The following is a 20,454-nucleotide window of genomic DNA, read 5'->3' as shown; positions in this document are numbered from 1 at the left end:
TTCGTGGAGTATAATCATAGCTGTATTGTCTTCTTGCTAATCTGCGTTGAGCTCTTACTGGTCATGATCACATGCATAATTAATTCTGGCCTACTTAGCTTCCAGCGAATCTTGTGCAAATGAATCCCACAGGTTAAATTTATGCACTGTATAGTAAAAGTGCCAGATGATGGGGAGAGAAATTGGCCAAAGCTGATTGCCTTCTCTTTGCTGATGCTGTGTTAGGGGAGTCGGAGCAAGGAGAACAGATTTCCTCTCTCTCCTGATTCAGAATTTAAAAACAAGGACATAGTGCATCAGTTATGGGGGAAAGGTAGAAGGCCTTTCATAGAATCCACAAAATTTTAAGTTTAAGGCAAAACAAAAGTAAAGCATCTTGGTCCATCCTACTCCAACTCCAAGTTTAGCAGTGGTTTGGGCTTCTCAGGTTTTTTAGCTTTCATTTCACTAAGTCTCTCCAGCTGTTTTCCAGAAGAAGATTCAATGATATTTCTAGTTATGAGTCTAGAGTAAAGGCAACACTGTGCCTGAAAGTCTCCCATACACCTTTGGCTCAGGTTTTTGACAAGTTTTTAATGCTACAGTTGGCCATGCTGATTTAACATTACAGTTAGTCACAACAAAGCTATTTTGTCTTCAGCTTGGAACGAGGACCAAACCTGGGCAGTAAACCATTTCCTCTTTTTGTTTCTCTCTTGCCTGTAGGGTTGAAAGCCGTTGTGAAAACCGGCAGCCGAAGCAGCCTAAAACATTTGAGCCCCACCGAAGGGATGCCTTTGAAAAGTACCTGAAGCGCAAATTGCCAGCGGGGGCAGAGGATGGAGGACAGACTTGCTCAACGAGACAGGTGCCCATTGGCACTCCTTCTGACACACCCAATTTATCGCGGAGGAGCTCAAACTGCGGCTGGGACATCATAAGGCGCAACACTTTGGTCCAGCTTCCAGGATACACCAACCATGCTATGGAAGAGGAAGAGGTCTACCATGTGTGAGCACGGGAACTGTTGCCCTTGTGCCTGTGGAAGAGTCTTCTTGTGACATAGGGGCGAGAGGCCACTCAGGGCTATTGTAATGTCCACACTTATTTAAAATTCTCTGGCACTGACAACTGTCAAATGACTGTTGATAGTTTGGAGCCCACAATTGCTGCAAGGAGAAGACCCAGGAAGGTCTTCTCTGGTGGAAGTGCAAGCAAGCACGCCAACACCAGAGAATTGTTACAAGTCCAGGAGAACTTTGGAGACAACCAAGATTGTAGCATCCTTTGAGGACAAAGACACTTTTTTTTTCAGAACTTCCCATGAGTGTTGCAGATCTTATACCTTGAGTGGTGACTGAGAGAACACTGGGTCTAACTTTTCTTGTGTTCTTGGAGAATAGATTTCCTACTGCAGCCACTACTGCATGTTTCATGGAACTCCAGGTGGGGTCAAGAGCTGGTAATATCCATAAGTTTATATATGGCTGTCGAGAGCAAGAAGAGATTCTAAGGAATAAGCTAGTCCCGCTGGGATACAGTTCACCACACCTTTGCCAGTAGTGAAAGGTAAATCCAAGGGGGGTGGGAAACAGCAGCTATGGCAAGGAGGATGGAGATACTGCTGTCCTGTGTTGCTGCTGCTTTGCCTCTTCTCACCCTGGTCATGTGTAGCATGCAAGTGTGTGTGAGAGAGACGGGTCATTTTGTGCATTTTTTCATCCCCCCTTTTTGCGTTTGCTCCTTGTAGCATCTGGTTCCACCCCAGAGACTCCTAGGAGCTGGTAAATGAAGGACATTCAGCCCCTTCCTTGGGGAATGTGTTGCACTGCTCAGCCGAGCTGACGAGTATGTAGTTAGTTACTAATGCGTAGTTTAAATCTAGACTTGGGCAACCGAAACCTCGGCCTCCTGATCCTGCACTTGGATGTAAAAAGGGAACAGCTTTGCAGTTTGCAGGCAGCTTTCTAATTTTAGGAGTGTTTTTAAGGTCTGTTGCGGCTGCTTCTTCTGATCAGAAGCTCATTTTCTTCAGGTTTGGGGCAGCGAGTCATTTTTCTGCATGCTCTCTCGCACTCTGCTGTCTCGTGCTCTGTGCACTGTCTTCTGCTCTTTGGCTTTTCATTTTCTTGTTCTGAGCTCCATCTTTGGCTGCTTATTGCTTTGTGCTCTACACACACTCTCTCTTTGTTCTCTCTCTCTCTGTGTCTCTTTCTCTCCTCTCAGTCTTGCTTGCACTCACTCTCCCCACCCCTGCTTCAGACTGTTCCTTGTGCAATTTATATTTTAACCCATTTCTCGTCTCCTCTTCGGTGTTTCTTCCAGGAGATCAGTATTCCTGCCTGCCTGCCTGATTATTGGTGCAATGTGACAATGCAGAGATTGCACGGCTACTGCCGGAAACGGCAACCCTGGGTCTCAGCTGCCCTTTGGGGCCTGTCTAGTAAACTAACATGTGGAACGTGACAAGATAGTGTAGCATCTTCTGCTTCCTACCCTGCCAGTGAAGTAGAGGAGGGGCAGAGAAGCTTGCAACAAGGGGGTGTCACATGACATGTTTTAGTTATCTATACGTTACTGGGGGTGAAATGAGGAAGCATTCTGGAGCTATCATTGCCACCTCTCTGGTGGAAGAAAGTAGATTGCTGCTAATTTGATTAATTATATTCTTTTTTTAAAAAAATGCCATTGCCTACCATTGAGGCTGAAGTTTATGAAAAAGGTTGGTGGAGAAAATTAACAGGGAGAGGTTAGTAACTAGCCCAGTCAGTGCTCACCAGAGTTCCTTGTTAGTGATACTGTGCTTTAAACCTCATTTCCCTGTTTAATTGTACATGTGAATTTTGCCTTCACCTTCCTAGGTCTCTGTTGTCAAATTCAATCAAATGTTCTGCCGAGACCTTCAATTCTTTAAGTTTAATTTTGGTGTCAGAGGGTAACTTTAGAAGAGTGCAGTGTCCATTCTGTATTGTGTTCTTTGCAAACATGGCGTGTGCAATCTATGTCTTGGTTGAAGTAATTATAATTTTAAACCTGAGCTATGTTAAATACGGAATCCAGAGATTCCTTTGTCCTGGGTTCATATGGATCCATTATTGAACATTTTCTCTAAAGCTCCTGTTACAAAATACATTTTTTAAATGCTACGTCTCCACAAGTCTATTTATTTTAGATGGTTCTAGGCTGCCTTTCTGGAAAGAATCCTCTCAATAACAGCATAGTGATGTTCAAATGTTAACACTGTAATGTTTTAAAAATATGACTGCCAACATTTTCTAGCACACCAGAACTTGGATGCCAATTTCTTTCCAGTGGCAATTCATACTTCTGCCTGCATGCTTATTCCATTAATCCAGAGACCTTGGGCAGCAGGATCACCCAAGAGTTCCCTCCTTACTTGCTGCAATGCATACGTACAGATATGATTGAGATGTGGGGTGATATGCCCTCCTCTGCACACATTTCAACTTCCTGCATCAAATGCATGATGGAGGGATATACATTCACTGAAACCAATTGCTAAAGGCACACTGCTAATGTAGTGCATTACCTTGAGGCCACAATGCAGAGCTGTGCATGGAAGTGGACTTCCATGCATGAAACCCCTAATACTCAGTAGCTTAGGCTGCTGACGCTGCATGGGTGATGCTCAACATATATGCATCTCCTTGGATGTCCAATGCCCCTCCTGAGCAGTGCACAGTGTTGACGGGGAGCTGCCTCCCCATTCACCTTGTGTTGTCCCCGCGAATGCATTTATTTCTTCTGCAGAATTTTATTCTGCCTTTCCGCCAGCTTATGTATTTGCTGTGCTCTCCACCCCACTGTCTGCCAGCAGTACACCACCTGCTTATAACCACAAGGTAAAGTGATCATTTGTATTCCATGTCGGGTGAAAAATCTTTCTGCACTTTTTCAAGGAGGGCGAGCGGTAAAAATAATGCAAAGTACAAGCTGGTCCGTCCACACTGCTGCCTATATGTAGTTCAGCATCGAAAAATGCATCTAAAAAGTGCTGGCATTGGATCAGAAGCAGATCAGTGTGTTCATCTAATAAATCCTAAGGAACACACTTAATTCCTCTGTCAAATATTTTATTTCATTTCTGGTGGTATGAATATCCAGTTGGAAACTGCCAAGAAGGAACCTTCTGCTCTCTAAACAGAATCACATCCCTTTCCCAGTACCTGATTACTAAAAAGCTGCTATCCTGGTTCCCTCCTTTGGGAGGATGAATGCAGGACCTATAGCTGCCCCCGAATGTTTTGGTGCCTGAGGTGGAAAACCCAAATGCCCCCACCCCTCCCTAATTAATACGGGGCCCAACCCACCCTGTGAAGTCCTCCAGTGCAAGTCCGACTCAAAATGAGCAGGAGACCACCCCTGTGGAATGTGCCCAAATGGGTCAGGTCTGCTTGCTTCCCGCTTTGCCACCCTATGATTGGTGCCTAAAACTCACTGTCTGAGATGCCATCTTGCGTCACTGTACAGCTGTCTTCGCCAGAACGAGGATGTGGGGTGGTGAGGCTTGCTGCTTTTCTCAGAACCAAATCCCCCTGGTTGGAACAAAAGCTTCAAAGGGATTTCTTTTTGGCATCAAGAGTCTAACGGCTTTCAGTTTCAACTCTATATTGTGCCTGATCCGGCTCAAGAGACGTCTTTGAGAAGCTGCCAACCCAAAGTACAAAGCCCGCTGGCCGGCCCAGGCATAGAAATGGCAGCAGGTTCGTTTTGAACTCCAAAACTATCCTTCCAGCTCTACCCTGTGTACTAATTCCCCAACCCACATCAATGTACAAGTCAACCCTTATCTAAATACCACAGGATTTGTAGTGTCTCAAGTTATGGTTTTTTTAAAAAAACAAACAAAACAAAACCCCGAACAACAAAAAAATAACCCTACAAATCTCCAAGAGCGGCGGTCTGTGATGTGGAGGGCAACATCTCATGCACCCTCCATCAATGCTTGAAATTTACTCCTCCGTCTCCCTTTTACAACAAAAGGTTCGTTTCAATATCCATGTCCTTGGCGTGTGCTCTCTGTGTCAGACCTCAACAGGCTCCAGCTGATTGAGATGCACCCGCATGAGTTGGATGCTGTTGAGAATCTTCTTCTGATGGCCAACTAGGCTGATGCCAATGTGCTGGATGTCCCTGGAAGTAAAAGAAAAAGAAAAAAGGGAGGAAGAACTTAGATGGGGCTTTTGTTCTCTGTGTTGCCAAACTCACATATGTTATTTTTAGAAAGGTAAATAAATAGTGTTTCGGCTGGTTTTTCCTCGTCAAGTCAAAACCTTCCAACAACAGAAAAAGGTTTATGTTTGAAAATTAAATAAGCAAATAATATGACAGGAAGTTTGTATGAAATTTGCTAATGGTTAGGTAAGGGAATCCTTCCAGAAAAAGGAATGTGGCATTGGGAATGCTCTGCTACACATCCACCTTACAATTCTTCTGCATTGTTTTATCGATACAAATGTCTGCAAAACTAATATGGGGGGGGGGGGCTGCAAAAGAATTGAAGGAAGTTGAAGCCACAGCATCCTGCAGATGTTCCAATGTGGACATGATTTTTAGAAAACCACTGAATCAAATTAGAATTTAGGAGCTGAGAAATTTAGGACAGACAGAGAGGGTGATGCCTATTCATCCCTGTTAAAAAGAGCAAAGGGTAATAAGGGAAACCCAATAGAGTGGGATGACACAAAAGGTGCTATTGGGGAAAGGTAAAGATACGGAGGAAGGACTGCATTTTTACATGATAATGTGAACTAAGTACACTATACGAACAGCTGCAGAGCTCTTATTTTAACTTATTTCTGGGATTACAAAATATGTGATGGATATGAATACGAGTTTGCAAACACATACATCATACAGGCACATTCATCAGAGAGTCAATGCTGTTGCAGCTTCCCATTAAGCGTACATTTCGTCAGAAACCCAGGATTGTATCCAACTTAAACTGAAATTGCTAAATAACTTTTGGGAGTGCAATGGAACGTCCACTCCATCTCTTCATCCTGCTCCCAAGTGTGCTTGGGGGTTGGGGTTGGGTTGGGAGATACTCCCCCCCCCGGCACACAGAGGAAGGAGAGAAAGGGAGACACTCCCTTCTGCTTGCAGAAATCCTTCTGCACTTGCAAAGATTTAGTTGCGTACAACTCCCAGGTTTGCTGCCACTCAAGAGGAGATGTGGCTCTTACTCTAGAGTCATGCGTGAGATGACATCGAATGTGGTCAAACCGGCCTGGTCAAAGTTCTCCTTGTAGCGACCCATTTTAATGGCATCCAACCACTCGTGGGCATTCGTAAGTGAGGGGAAGTCTGGGGGTGAGTTGCTCAGCAGGTGCTGGGACGGTCTACGAAGAAGAAAATACATTCAAAATGGGCACAAGAAAATATTGATAGTCATATACTGAAAGGCAGCCATTTGGGATGTTTAAGGAGAAGGATATGAATCCTCAAACATGCAATGGGTGTGCAAAAGGGGGGCATTGTTGACTACAGCCCTGCAGTGCCCCTCCACCAAAGCTGCAATCCTGTATCCACTGAGCTGGGAAGAAGCTCCACAGAACTCAGTGGAAGACTTTTTTCTGAATAAACATGTTTAGGACTGCACGGATGGTTTGGGTGCCTTCTATTTCCACTTTGCATATATATTGCAAGAATTACCAATAAGATACAGGTGCATCTGCAGGAAATGCGACTGCTGCATAACATGTGGTTTTGGTACTCAAAGGAACGAAGACCACATATCCTGAAGGCTCCCCACTCAATTTTCAAGGCACAGCATTTTCTGCTTTTCCTCCTCGTAGAGTGTGAGCTGTAAGTAAAGGCCTCTTCCAGCACTGGATCAGTTTTTGGTTTGTTTTTTTAAAACTAAAACTCTGCACAAGTAAGCCCTCTTCTCCTCCTGCGAAGGATGAAACCTTGTTACACCCATGGGAAAATCCCTCCATGCTAACAGGATGCATTTCCTTCCATAGATGTGGGGCCATCTAATCCGGGCTGAATCTTTCCCTCGGGACATGAAGCATCTGGCTTTGTGAAGCTGGGAAAGGCAGATGGGAACACAGCAGCTTCCAAACACATCCTTGCCAGCTCATGCTGGGAACTCTCCCCAACTTTCCCCCAAGAGAAAAGCCTTTCTTCCTTTGCCCATTTTGCTTGCTCCTTCAGCACCTTCGCCCTTCTTCACCTGCTGGGATCTGCCCCATTCAGCCACAGGGATCATTCCTCCTTGCTTAGCATCCCAGTCAGGGACCCAGGGAGTCTGCATGCTGCTGGTCCACTAAAGGAGCACAGCATCTTTTTGACAATAACAGACCTGCTATAGTGTGGGGTGGCTGAGAGTGTGAACTCTGGATCTGAAAATCCCTGGTTCATAGCAGCCAACTCCTAGGGGCTGGGGTCCCTTCAGCTCCCCTGCCCAATAAAATATTTGAGGGGACTGGTCCCTCCAAAGTTGATGGGCATTGCCACTCAAAAGGTGCGCATGTGGCACATATTGTGATCGACTTACCTGCCCCCCCCCAATATTTTATTCAAGTTGGCACCCCTACGCTGGTTCAAATCTCACCTCCATTATGACCCGAAGCCTTAGGCAAACTATTCTTCTACCTTAACTTCAGCCCTTCAATCAGCAGTATAGGGATAATAACACAGACCTGCATGCCAGGGTTGTTGTACTATGATGTATACTCCATGCCTGGGGAAAGTACTATGTAAGAGCTAGGTGTTATCATGGTTATTTTGCATCGGCTTCTTTTGAAGCTATCAGGATACATTTGGGAGAGAATACGCTGTGCCCTGTGAAGGTTCAAATACTAGAGACATTCTTGGGTCCTCCGTGAGCCAAGGAGTGTCATGCCTAGATAGCTCAGTTGGTTAGAGTGTGGTGCTGATAACACCAAGGTTGCAGGTTCGATCCCTGTGTGGGATAGCTGCATAATTGTCGGGAATTGAACTAGATGATCCTTATGAGTCCTTTCTAACTCTGCAATTCTATGAGTCTATGATTACCACCCTCCTCTCCCACATTGCTGTGATGTACACTCAAAACTCAAAAAATGTTAAAGGACTTTCCTGTGCCAACCCAGGCACTGTAAAGCATCTGAAAACGCAACTTTTGCTGTCGCAAATCACTATGCAAAGTGAGCTTCTGTGATACATTTCGAACATAACGTGTGTGTGTGTTTTCTTGATGAAAAAATATTTTTGTCTGCGGGAGACACCAGATTCCAGGTCAACCCATCAAATAAATATCAGTCGCTTCCCAGTTTTGAATTGCAGCTCTTCCCTCCCTCCCTTCTGCTTGCGGATCGTACTCCAGAGTCTACTCCCATCCCATGTGAGCCCGTCTCACCTGCTGTTTCCTGTGCCAGTAGCTTTGAGGGCAGACGGCTTGCGGATCATCTTGTCTAGGGCGCTGACGATCTGCTCAAATTTGGGCCTCTGGACCCGTTCCTTCTGCCAGCAGTCCAGCATCAGGAGGTGCAAGACAGTGGGGCAGTCTGGGGGAGGGGGCAGGCGATAGTCCTGGTCAATAGCATTGATGACCTGCAATGCATCAAGACATGTAGGTCAGGATATAGATAGTCCCACTGTGGCATGGATGAAGGTCTCCCACCAGCAACACCGTAAGTAGATGGAAAGCAGTGTCTGCTCCATGTTAGGACTTACATCCTGATTGGACATGTCCCAATAGGGCCTTTCGCCATAGGACATGACCTCCCACATCACAATGCCGTAGCTCCAGACGTCGCTAGAGGATGTGAATTTGCGATACTGGATGGCCTCTGGGGCTGTCCAGCGAATGGGGATCTTGCCGCCCTAGAGGAGGACGAGGAAGAAAATGAGTAAGCAGGGAATATTTATCAACTCAAAACAAGTGTGTTTAAGGCACATTCAGCCTTGACATTTGGCGGAAAAGATGCTATTTTATCTATCTGCTTATTTAGAGAGTTTTCTGATTAAGGAGTCTATAAATATTTCTAAGTGGTGAACATAAATTGATAAAACGCAGCAAAACCCACAAAACTGTTAGAATCAAACAGACATAAAAGAATTATTGAAGAACTGTGTTTCGTAAGGATCATAAGTATTCTATTTTATATTTTCTTTCTCTTTATTATTCTTCATTTTTGACACTGCGTTTTATTATCTTTTCATAAAAGATTTTAGTGCTCAATGTGTTAAAAACCTTCGATAAAACTGCCAAACAGGATAAAAAACAGATACAAATCATGAAAAGCTTTTAAAGCAACTATAAGTAACTAAATTATAAGTCTAGGCAGGCTTGTGGGGAAAAGTTTTCAGTAGGTGTCTAAAGCATAATATAATAATAATAATAATAATAATAATAATAATAATAATAATAATAATAATAATAATAATAATACCCCACCCATCTGGCTGGGTTGCCCAGCCACTCTGCATGGCTTCCAACACATATAAAACCATAATAAAACACCAAACATTAAAAACTTCCCAATACAGGGCTGTCTTCAGATGCCTTCTAAAAATAATAGCAGTAAGATTGCCTGGCTACTGCCAATAGACAGATTTACAGAGTATAGGTTCTCTCACTAAAAGACTCTTCACAAATGTGGAACAAACATTATATCACATTTGTAAAATATGTGCAATAGGCACATATTAGGCAAGGCATCTCCAAGGCTTAAGTAAACTGGCTCCAAGGTATTAAGTGTGTTATATATCAGTAATAAAATCTTGAAACTGGCCCAGTAACAAATTGGGAGCCTATGCAGAGTTCTGAGTACAGGTGTAATATGCTGACAGGATCTGTCAGCAATCGTGCCACACATTCTGCACCAACTGCAGTTTCTGCATTCGAAAAGTGCCGCAAGCTATTTTATAGTGTTTTCCCCACCTCTCAAACAAAAGCCATTTCTTTCAGCCCCGAGGTGAGCTCTGAAAAAGATGGCACTGCAGGTTTCTGGTACGGTTGCAGGTGGAACAAAGAACAGCCAGTTCCTTCCCAGACTCCAATTATGTTGTGACTGGAAGGGGCACCTAATGGCTAGTACACATGACACCTGTCGATCCAATCATTCGAGTGAGTTTCGCTTTTTTAAAAGAATGAAATGGGTGTGTGTGTGTCAGCTTACTTGGCTACCCAGTGCTAGTTACACTAAATCTGCCAATAACATAAGTTTTCCTTGAAGTTGCCTGGTCTGGAGACATAAGGACTCCTGAGCATTAGGTCCAGTCATGACCGACTCTGGGGTTGCAGCATTCATCTCGCTTTATTGGCCGAGGGAGCCGCCGTACAGTTTCCGGGTCCTGTGGCCAGCATGACTAAGCCGCTTCTGGTGAACCAGAGCAGCGCACGGAAACGCTGTTTACCTTCCCGCTGGAGCGGTACCGATTTATCTACTTGCACTTTGACGTGCTTTCGAACTGCTGGGTTGGCAGGAGCAGGGACCAAGCAACGGGAGCTCACCCCGTTGCGGGAGTTCGAACAGCCGACCTTCTGATCGGCAAGTCCTAGGCTTTGTGGTTTAACCCACAGTGCCACCCGCATCCCAGGTCTGGAGACATCCCTCCCCCTAAAAAAATGGGTTGCATTTCACTTTAGGTGGAAGTTTGACGGCAAAACTGACCTTGACAAAACACAAACTGGTTCCTATAGGACCCGTCCGCCTGAATATTGCAGAGTGGCGAACAAGCCCGTTTCCTGAGCGCGAACTCACCAAGGCTCCCGTGTATGTTGGGTTTGAAGCATCATCCTCCAAGAACCTTGACAAGCCAAAGTCCGACACCTTGCAAACCAGGTTGCTGTTGACCAGGATATTGCGAGCCGCCAAATCCCTGTGGACGTAATTCATGTCGGACAGGTAGCGCATGCCGGCTGCTATGCCGCGTAGCATGCCCACGAGTTGCAGAACGCTGAACTGCCCTTCCTTTTGCTGCGGACGGCAAACACGAGAGAGAAGGGTCTGAGTGGAAGGCTAACAAGAGACTCCTCCTATCCCCTGACCCAAAGGAAGACCATTGCTGGGAGGACAAGATGGCCGCCGTGATGGAATACTATGACACAGAGTGGTGAGCTCAGGGTTTTTGTTTTTTCCCCATGTCATCAAAGCAGAGCTAGTAGTACAATGATGTATAAGATAGGGAAAGCCCTAAGGAGGCTATTCTTATGAAGCGAAACAAGAAGGCCAAATGAGCCATTTGCTTGGGCTTTACCACTTCAGACTGCGGGGGTGGGGAGCTCAAAAGACTGAATGCTCCCCCAAACAAAATGAATGCCCCAAGGAGAAGGCTTCTTGCATATCTTCACCATTAACTTTTGAGTAATTATTTTTGAGTGGAAAAGCATTCAATCATGTAACACCCCCCACCCCGTACCCTCACCTCCACTGGCAATCTGATGTGGTACAACCCGGCCTCTGTTACCCCACCGCAGTAAGAACCAGGTCTCATGTTTTATTGCTGAAGAAACAGAAATGTTAGAAACTAAATGCAAACAACATGGAAGCACCAGGAATTGTAAATATTTGGAGGAGACTCAAAAGAGAGTCGGTTTATAGGAAACGAGAAGGGATGAAAGGACAGAGCTTCAAGGACGGCAATGTTTTTGGAAAGGCAAATAAAAAAGTTATAAGCTTTTAGAGATGTTATTAAAGCAAGATCATTTGAAGAAATTAATACCTTCAAATAAATAGGGGGGAATGGGAATCAGTTAACTACACAACAAAAACTGCTCATTACTTGAGGGATTTCTAACAATAACTATACATATGTTAGAAAATTCAGTATGACATGGCTGTTGTTGTTTTAAAAAACCCCAGCATAAATATACAGACTTGACCTGTGAACATAAGACCTGATTATAAAATCCAGTATCAGATGAAGGGCTGGAGTTATTAAACATTTAAAAGTAAATAAAGACCCTGGCTGAAGTGGAATTGCCAGCTGAATTGTTCTGGCATAAAATCGCAATTTTATAAAATTGTTTCTAACTGTAGGTGACATTTCTAAATTCTGGAGTCCAACAAAAAAAAAAGCCATTATCTTCAAAAACCTGTAAAAGTTCCATTCAGCCTCAATACCTTCTCACCAACGTTTTTTAAAGAATATATTAAATCAAGATTTTCAGTTCATTGCAACCATCTTTGCTAATTGCTTAGATGCATTCAGTGTGCATTCCTTCAAGGGAGGAGAGATAATTTTAGATGGGTTATGGACACGCTCCGTCAAGCTAAAGCTATCCGAGTTAGAGGTTTATTCACGGACGCAGGAAAACCTCATGGAGCTGAAGAGAGACTCCTTGATAATGTGCCTTTTAGCCTGGGATTTAAAGCAAACATCTATTTGAGAACCAAGGATGGAATTCAACATAGTGTGGCTCAGTGGGGTATGCCTGCACAGAATGGGGTCGGCTTGTGCAATGGGACTTTTCACTTCTCTACTCCTCCCCTTTTGCACCCCCATTAACCTGTTCTGGGTTTCCCCCTAACTCAGCCCTTCAGAGCAGATTAAGAGGATTAAGGTATTTGGGGGGGATGAGAGGGGGCAGGAAAAGTCCCATTGCGCAAGTGAAATGCAAGGAACTTAGCTGAATCCTGAACCCACTTCATTTTTTTAGATGTAAACTTCTAGACAGATGGCCTTCTCGGTAGTGGTGCCCACCCTGTGGAACACCCTCCCTTCAGATAAGCAGCTATCCTATCTTTAAAAGACATCTGAAGGCAGCCCTGTTCAGGGAAGTTTTCAATATTTAACGCTGTATTGTTTTTAACACTTGATTGGGAGCCGCCCAGAGTGGCTGGGGAAACTCAGCCAGATGGGCGGGGTATGTATGTATGTATGTATGTATGTATAAATAAATAAATAAATAAATAAATAAATTTATTATTATTATTATTATTATTATTATTATTATTATTATTATTATTATATAGTGGCTGTGCTGCTATAGGTTAGGTGCCCACTTTAGGTCAGGTTGTGATCCGGCAGCGGATTCTGACACAAAAGCTAAACATCACAGCTATAGATTCTAGAAAGTATTGGGTTCTTTGTGTGCCTGTTCTTCCGATAGCAGGTTCAAGGTAATGCCACTTAGCTGAAATCCTAAACATACTTACTAGGGAGTAAGTTAATCATGATTGGAAGTGGAGTTTACTTCAGAGTAAATATGCACAGCACTGCACTGCTTAAGAAAGGAATTCAGACACAGAACGTAAAATATTTCTCCGTCAGGAATGCCTGAATTCAGCATTTGTCAATTGCAAAGATGAACTGATCTGACTGGCCCCTACTGGATTAATGTGTGGATTAGAATTTACTGACCTACTAGCCTTAGCACTTCCCAAATGTTCACAGCTCAAACTGTACCCCACCCCCACCGGGGGGGGGGGGGGGAATAATTTCAAAACGTTTTTTGAGAGAAAATATACTTAGAGATTCATATTCGTTTTAAAACATGTACTTACATATATATCTCTAAATGTGAATTTTCATTTGTGTGTGTGTGTGTGTGTTTTAAACAGATTAATGTGGATGAGGGACAAAAAAGAACAAACACATTGAAGTGACAGAGACCAGTAACAAACTGATTCATCCTTCCTAGTCATACTGATTATGTGGCCTTCATAAAGATGAGCCTAGGATATTTAATCCTAGAGCTCAAAAGACTCTTATTAGATTTCTGCAGGTTCTCAAGCCATATAATCTATTTTTGGCCATTGAAATGTACCGTATTTTTCACTCTGTAAGACGCACCAGACCACAAGACGCACCTAGTTTTTGGAGGAGGAAAACAAGATAAAAAATATTCTGAATCTCAGAAGCTACACAGCGATCCCTCTTGCTGTTCTGGCTTCTGGGATAGCTGCGCAGCCTGCATTCACTCCATAAGACGCACACACATTTCCCCTTACTTTTTAGGAGGGAAAAAGTGAGTCTTATAGAGCAAAAAATACGGTAAAAATTTTCCTTTAGTTTATATGATTTCTAATATAACTTCAAAAACAGCAGTGCACAGATGTTTTAATGCACCACTTGAATACTTCTTTGTATCAGTCGTTTGATTTAAATTATTGTCATATTAATTCAGAATACTGAAGCACATTTAAGTGCATTCCTGTGCATGTCTACTTACAAGTAAACATCACCGAGTTCAATGGGGCTTACTCCCAGATTGGTGTGTATAGTTTTGCAGCATGAACGGAGTAAACCGAACATTTCCTAGCACGGAATTTATCATCTAAAAATGAACATAACTTTGATTCATAAACAGAATTAATTAAGCAAACAAACAAACATGCTGCCAAGGTTTAATTTCCCAGTTTTAGATTTGTTTATATCTAAATTTCAAAGGAAACTGTACTCTTACAGAGTGGCCTTTAATTTCGTACTTTGTAAATAAATCTAAGGGGAAATTCAGATTCTAAGGGGAGACCTTGGGCTGTAAGTCGCTTTGGGTTGCCCTGGGCAAGATAAAACAAATAATAATAATAATGCTGCACACAAGCATGCTAAATAAGCATGTGACGGGTTTGTGAGGCTGTGCCTCCCCATCATTTAGCTGTGGTGTGACAGGGCTTTGTGTGTAGCTCCTTCACTGGTCCCTCCTGGTGTTAAGGGAGCTCTGCGAGTCCCTCCTGTCATATGAGGTGGTTAAGACTTTGAATAACGTTCTGACCACAATCCCTACGTTTGTCTATCTGGTGTGTTGACTGGCCCATTCCACTACAATGCAGTAGTCACTTGCCCCAGTCTTTTGGTGGCACCTCCAGTGATCTGGCCTTGAGATAAGGAGGACACAGAGGTGGTGAACGGGCATGTAAGAAGACAAGGGCAAGAGAGGGGTGGGGAAGGTGAGTTTGCAATACCCGGAGGAAGGAATCCAGAGAGCCATTCTCCATGAACTCCGTGACAATCATGACAGGGCGGCTCTTGGTGACAACACCCTCCAGACGGATGACGTTTGGGTGCTCAAACTGTCCCATGATGCTGGCTTCGCTGAGGAATTCCCGGCGCTGCTCATCGGTGTAGCCTGCCTTTAGGGTCTTAATAGCCACTGTGTATTCTCGTTTCCCTGGAGGCTTCAGGCGCCCAAAACAGACCTCTCCAAACTCTCCTGCCAGGGGTAAGGGACGGAGAAGACACCACATCAGACAGAGGAGCAACCACGTTCTCCAGTTGACATCAGGAAGCGCCGACACAGAAACTGGGCAAAGGAACTGCTGTCCTCTAGACATCTCAAGACCTCTAGCACCCTTAGCTTTATTTATTGCTTTTTTTTATTTACAAAGGCTATTGTGTTTTTAGCCCACCCTGCATCCAAGAAGCTCAGGGCAAGAGTACACAATCCCCTCCGTCGGTATTCTCACAACCTACCTTTTGTGAGGTAGGTTAAGATGAGCGGCCAGCTAAGCAGAAGAGGAGCCCTGCTGCATGAAAGGGTCCAGCATTCTGTTTTCACAACAGCCAACCAAAATCCCATGGGAAGTCCACAAGCAGCACATGAGCACAATAGCCCACCTTTCTTTCCCTACAACTCGCCCTGCCTGCATGGATCTGGTGATGGAATTGCATCACAGTTGGATGTGCATGTGTGAATGGGGTTCAATCTGTGGACAAGGGAGGAGAGCAGGCAAGAGGACTGGTGGAGGAATATGGGGTAGAGAAGGCGCTGCTGCATCCCTTCTTGCTGACTTAAAGGTAAAGTGTTAGGGAGCCTGGTAGTATTCCCAGAATTCGCCCCTCTTTAATCCCTCCCAAACCCAAGATGGGGTCCACAATGTGAAGATGCAAAAATGAAGCTCTAGTGAAGTGCTCTTAAAGAAAGCTCTAGAGAAGTGGTTCACTACTGGTGGTCCATGTAACCCACCTAGGGGGTCCATGGCACATACCTGGCAACTGTCTGGGACATCTCAGTCAGAGGGGCCTTCATCTCACAAGACAGCACCCAGAAATGCATGAGACTGAGGTCAGACATGAGTCTTGCGTGCAAATGAAGTGCCCCCTCCAAAAAAGATTGCGGTCCCGTGCTCTCGCGTGGATCATGTGATGTGTGCAGCACGGCCCAGAATATGCACATCTTGGTTTTGTGCTGAGACATGTCAGAGTGTATGGTGGCACCATTAACACAACAAAAACTACTACAGAGATATCAACATTTTCATGGGTTGGCTTTTGAAAAACAGGGTCCTCAGTAGTACTTCGCTAATTGGGAACCACTGGTCTACAGCAAAAACTGACCAACAAGAGGCTCAAAGTGCACTTGAATAGACCCTAATCAAATGGAGAAAGATCTGAACACCAGTCCAAGAACTAAGTTAGAGAAATCAAAGATTTATAGAGCATTGTGCTCAACAGGGCTTACCCCAAGAGAAGTGGATAGAGGACTGAGGCCCAAATGATGCTTCAGGCAGATCAAGCACTCTGCTAAATGGGACTGAAATGTGATGGGGCAGATGAGAAGCGAAATAGTTCCTTCATTACCTGATCCAATGACCTCCTCGATCTTGACAAAAGATACATCAATTTCCTTGGCAAATTCCCGAATCGCTTCGTTGGGATCTTCATAGGTGGATGGGTCAATGTAATACTTGACCCCAAGACCTGTGAGGAAGAAGGGAAGCTCCAGAGTCAGTCACAAAGACGCTCCTCCAAAAAAAGAAGGGGCAATTATTAAAAGAGTGCTGAGCTCCTATGCCATCGCTTACCCCGTGTGGTGATGTACTGCTGCAAGCGGTCTGTGTAGGGAGTCTCCCGTCTCTTACTGTGGAGGAAAGGGAAGGTTCAAGAAGGCCAACCTCCTCATCACCTCAAGTGGAGTTAGGGAAAAGTACATAAATGGGCAACCAAAAGGAAACAGGGACGGGGCATGTCTACTGAGAAGAAAGTCCTGCTGAGTTCAGTGGAGCTTCCTTTCAGACTAAAGATTGTAGAAAATTGTGCATAGCATTGGGGAGAGAGGGCATTTCTTCTCCTTTTTCTGATAGCAGTAGACCTTGAGAGGCCACCCAATGGAATTGATTCATAATAGGGTCAGGATACAATAACACATCAGGAAGAACATTCTGAGAGCAAGAGCCATTCAACAGTGGGCACGTCTCCCTCGGAAGGTGGTTGCTCTCCTTTTCAAGCAGAGGTTGGATGGCCATCTGTCACGGATGCTTTAACTGAGGTTCCTGCGTTGCAGGGAATTGAACTAAATGACCCTCGGAATCCCTTCCAACTCTACAGTTCTGATTCTATGACTCTATAACTAACCTATGGAATCACCTGGTATAAAGGTGTGATGTTGGGAGCTAGCTTTGATAACTATTGTTGAACACTGGCTTGATCCAGAAGTTCTGGATGAAAACATCTTCAGAAAGCAAAAGAGTTGTTGCCAGTCCCACTGGGAATGTATCTTGATAACCAAAATTAACCCAGGGCTCCTTCTGATGTTCACTTTTCATTTAGGCCTTTTGCAGGTGTGGTGCTCAGTGTCATGTCTCCCATTCCATCTGAACATCCTTGTAACAGACTGTATACAGCAGCCTACAAATTTGTTTTCAGTGACCCTTCAATTGCAACATTCTTAAAACCATTGGGGATTGGGCATAATTCTCAATGCACTGGACAGAGCCCTGTGCATTCCAAAAACCCATGCACCTGGCTGGGGCATAGGAAGTCTCTGGAGTTACTATGCAGATCAGGGGCTTGAGAACTAGAAGAGGGGAAAGCAACTAGCTTCCATTTTAGTTAGGGCGAAAGACTATCCAGAGCTGTTTGCCTCTGCTCTCTCAGCTTGCCCAACCTGCCAGTAATTTTCTTTTAGGTGCCTTTAGTTTGAACCATAGTATCCCTTTAAATAGGCTGCCAAAATCTGAGCACCCCGTGAGCCATTGCTCCCTCATTTCTACCTGTTTTATCTATCCAGTTATAATTGGGTCTGAGTCTGGGGCAGAAGATTGGTAACTCTAGCCCTCTGACTTGGCTCCCCTTAGTGTGACATTCACAGATAGGAGACAGGGAGTCTTCATTTGAGAACAGTAGTTTTAAACTCTTGGCTCTCCTTTGCAAGAGGAGCTGGTACACTCTGAGGCAGGGCGAGGACAGGAGACTCACCTCTTGAAGACAATGGCAAGGATGGCAATGGCCGCAATTACCAGGAAGGCCAGGCCACCAAGTGCCGAACCCACAATAAGCGGCAATCGGTCTTGCACCATCTCAGAGCGCTCGCCTGTCAAAAGGGACAAAGTTATTTTCTCTCCTTTTAAAAATATATAATTTTATTAAAATTTTCAGTTATACATTTTCCACAATTAAAGCATCCACCAATAAAACAATACATTCATCAACTTCCCTTCTTCTCCCTTCCACGGTTCTTTTAATTTTCCCAATAATGCTGCCTATTGTACTTCAACCATTTAAATTCTCCCTCCCTTTTCATATTACCTCAACTTACTTTACACTGCTGAATTTACCTTAATCCTGCTAGCTTTTTCACTTGTTCACAATTATTTTGCAGATATTTCACACACATTTCTATGTCTCTTTATGAACTTGGTCTTTGTGTTCTCTTATTCTGCTAGTTAGGTCTGCTAGCTCTGAATAGTCCATTGTTTTAAGCTGCCATTCCTCCTCCTTGGGGACCCCTCCCACCCTCCAAAGTTATCTTCTCATCCCAACCTCCCAGTGAAACCTCTGCATGTGTATACACCCTCCTAGCATCTTGTCAGGAAAAGGAGCTTCTGGGGCTGCAACCCAGAGCATTTGGATCTGTGACTAATAACAGGGAGCACCCCTGGGATGGTAGGACAAAAGGTTCCTTGGCTGTGCTGTGTTCTCAGGATCTGAGGCGACTATTCCCACAAAGGACAGCCCACCAGCCTCTTCATACCTAGTAGGGCCATAACGGCTTGCAGGTCAAACTCAAGGCATGTGCTAGCCCGTGAGTGCTGTAAAAGTTTACGATGCATGAGCAAGAGGGTAATAAAGAGAGATCAGATTGTGCAGCTACGTCTGAGCACGAGGGAAGATCAAGAGGCGGGGGGGGGGGGGGTGTTTCTAAGTTTGAAAGTTCACAAAGGTGTGTCACTTACTTCCCACCAGAGTCTGGAAATACATCTTTCCACTGTATGGCCCGTAGCCCACCGCTGTCCGAGCTCGAACCTGGAAGGCATATATCTTCCCTGGGCTGAGATTGGTAATAGTGGCCATATTAGTCTCACTGGTTATGGTGAATGAGTTGTCCTCGTCTTCTGACTAGGAATCAAAAATCAAGTCATGAGAAGCTGACAAAACACAATTCCACTTCTCCTCAGCAATGCTCCCTCCTAGGCTCACCAGTTGCTTCCCTACACGGCTGAGATAAATTCTAAATACAGACATTTATCTGTTAGTTTGGAAAATGCATAAACCACTTGCTCAAAAAATAAAATAAAATATCCAAGCAGCTTCAAATTCCGTTATATATGAAACATGACTAAAATGCACAAACCACTTAAAAACAAAGGTACATAAAACCAAAATTATGAACATAGATTAAAAATAAACCATCTAAAACAAATGCTAACTAAATCATGTGCCCTGACAGACTTGCTGAAAAAGGAATGTTTCTGCAACAAAATGAAATAAGAATCATGTGCCTCTTTTTTTAAAAAAAACAAAACAAAACACCCGTCTGGCTATCATTTTTGTTTTATAAATATGGAAGGTGATTGCTTGACTCTAATCACTTTTGGTATCTCACACAGCCCTCTTGGTTGTGGTGGGTTTGATTTTGTTTCGTTTCCCCCATGGCTTTCGACAAAGCCATGTGGCCGCAGTTCCCAACCCGCTCTGATACCATAGGAACAAGGTCCCTTAGACAAAAAAGGTGGCAAGCTCACCATCTGGTCCTAGCAGGAGAAGAAAAGCTAGAGCTGATTGACACTACAAACCTAAACCTGTTTCGAATCTCTCAAGGAACCCTAGTACAAAATGATAGCTTTGAAAGAGCTTTGAGAATTTAGTGGGGAGATATGTAACGCTCTCTACCATCTGAAGAAGGTTACTGATGAGAAGTCATGACCATCAGTTTTGTTTAAAATTATAGTGCAGGCATGCAGAGGCAAGGAAAAACTTGTAGTGAAACACGAAATCCAGTTCCTAGTTTTAGCTCAGGCCTCTTTTCACTATCTTATTATTTCATTTGCCTCTTCTTGCCAGGCTGCAGCCATTACACACCCTGGCCGCAGTGATTTCCAACCTCTCTCACACACAACTGTGAAAACAGGTTCCCCACGTCAATTTACCTTGTCAAAATAACGCAGCTGATAATCCAAGATGATCCCGTTTGGTTGGTCTGGTTGCGGCCAGGACAAAGTGATGCTGTTCGTCGTACGACTCACCTGGTGCATCATGGGAACAGCAGATGGGACTGCAACAAGAGAGAGGGGAGTCAAGATGAGAGAGAGAAATATTAGGGAAGGGGAACAGGAGGAAAAATCTACGTGCTTGCAT

The 20,454-nt window shown here is 44.2% G+C and overlaps 2 protein-coding genes across 6 annotated transcripts in view; one reads left to right on the top strand and one right to left on the bottom strand.

Annotated features, from left to right (window-relative positions):
- LOC310834713 (transient receptor potential cation channel subfamily V member 6-like) overlaps positions 1–3,125 on the top strand; it is a 73,073-nt gene extending 69,948 nt beyond the window's left edge. Inside the window, exon 15 of the mRNA XM_083718855.1 lies at positions 706–3,125. Within this exon, the coding sequence (XP_083574981.1) occupies positions 706–994 (289 nt within the window). The 3' untranslated portion in view covers positions 995–3,125. The remainder of the gene's footprint in view (positions 1–705) is intronic.
- Positions 3,126–4,056: 931 nt separating this feature from the next.
- Positions 4,057–20,454, bottom strand: part of LOC310834648 (ephrin type-B receptor 5) — a 158,834-nt gene continuing 142,436 nt past the window's right edge. For all 5 annotated transcript variants that reach the window (XM_083718593.1, XM_083718591.1, XM_083718592.1 and 2 more), the window contains 11 exons: positions 20,247–20,371; positions 19,053–19,215; positions 18,076–18,190; positions 16,683–16,738; positions 16,459–16,578; positions 14,844–15,091; positions 10,698–10,913; positions 8,665–8,814; positions 8,348–8,541; positions 6,186–6,341; positions 4,057–5,133 (listed from right to left, as the gene is read on the bottom strand). In XM_083718593.1, the coding sequence (XP_083574719.1) occupies positions 5,025–5,133; positions 6,186–6,341; positions 8,348–8,541; positions 8,665–8,814; positions 10,698–10,913; positions 14,844–15,091; positions 16,459–16,578; positions 16,683–16,738; positions 18,076–18,190; positions 19,053–19,215; positions 20,247–20,371 (1,652 nt within the window). In that variant the 3' untranslated portion in view covers positions 4,057–5,024. The remainder of the gene's footprint in view (positions 5,134–6,185; positions 6,342–8,347; positions 8,542–8,664; positions 8,815–10,697; positions 10,914–14,843; positions 15,092–16,458; positions 16,579–16,682; positions 16,739–18,075; positions 18,191–19,052; positions 19,216–20,246; positions 20,372–20,454) is intronic.

Source organism: Podarcis gaigeae (genome assembly GCF_964106915.1).
Source record: "Podarcis gaigeae genome assembly, chromosome: 17".
In the NCBI taxonomy this organism is placed as follows: domain Eukaryota; kingdom Metazoa; phylum Chordata; class Lepidosauria; order Squamata; family Lacertidae; genus Podarcis; species Podarcis gaigeae.
Note: the sequence above shows the minus strand (reverse complement) of the source record. Positions and strands in the feature narration are given on the sequence as shown.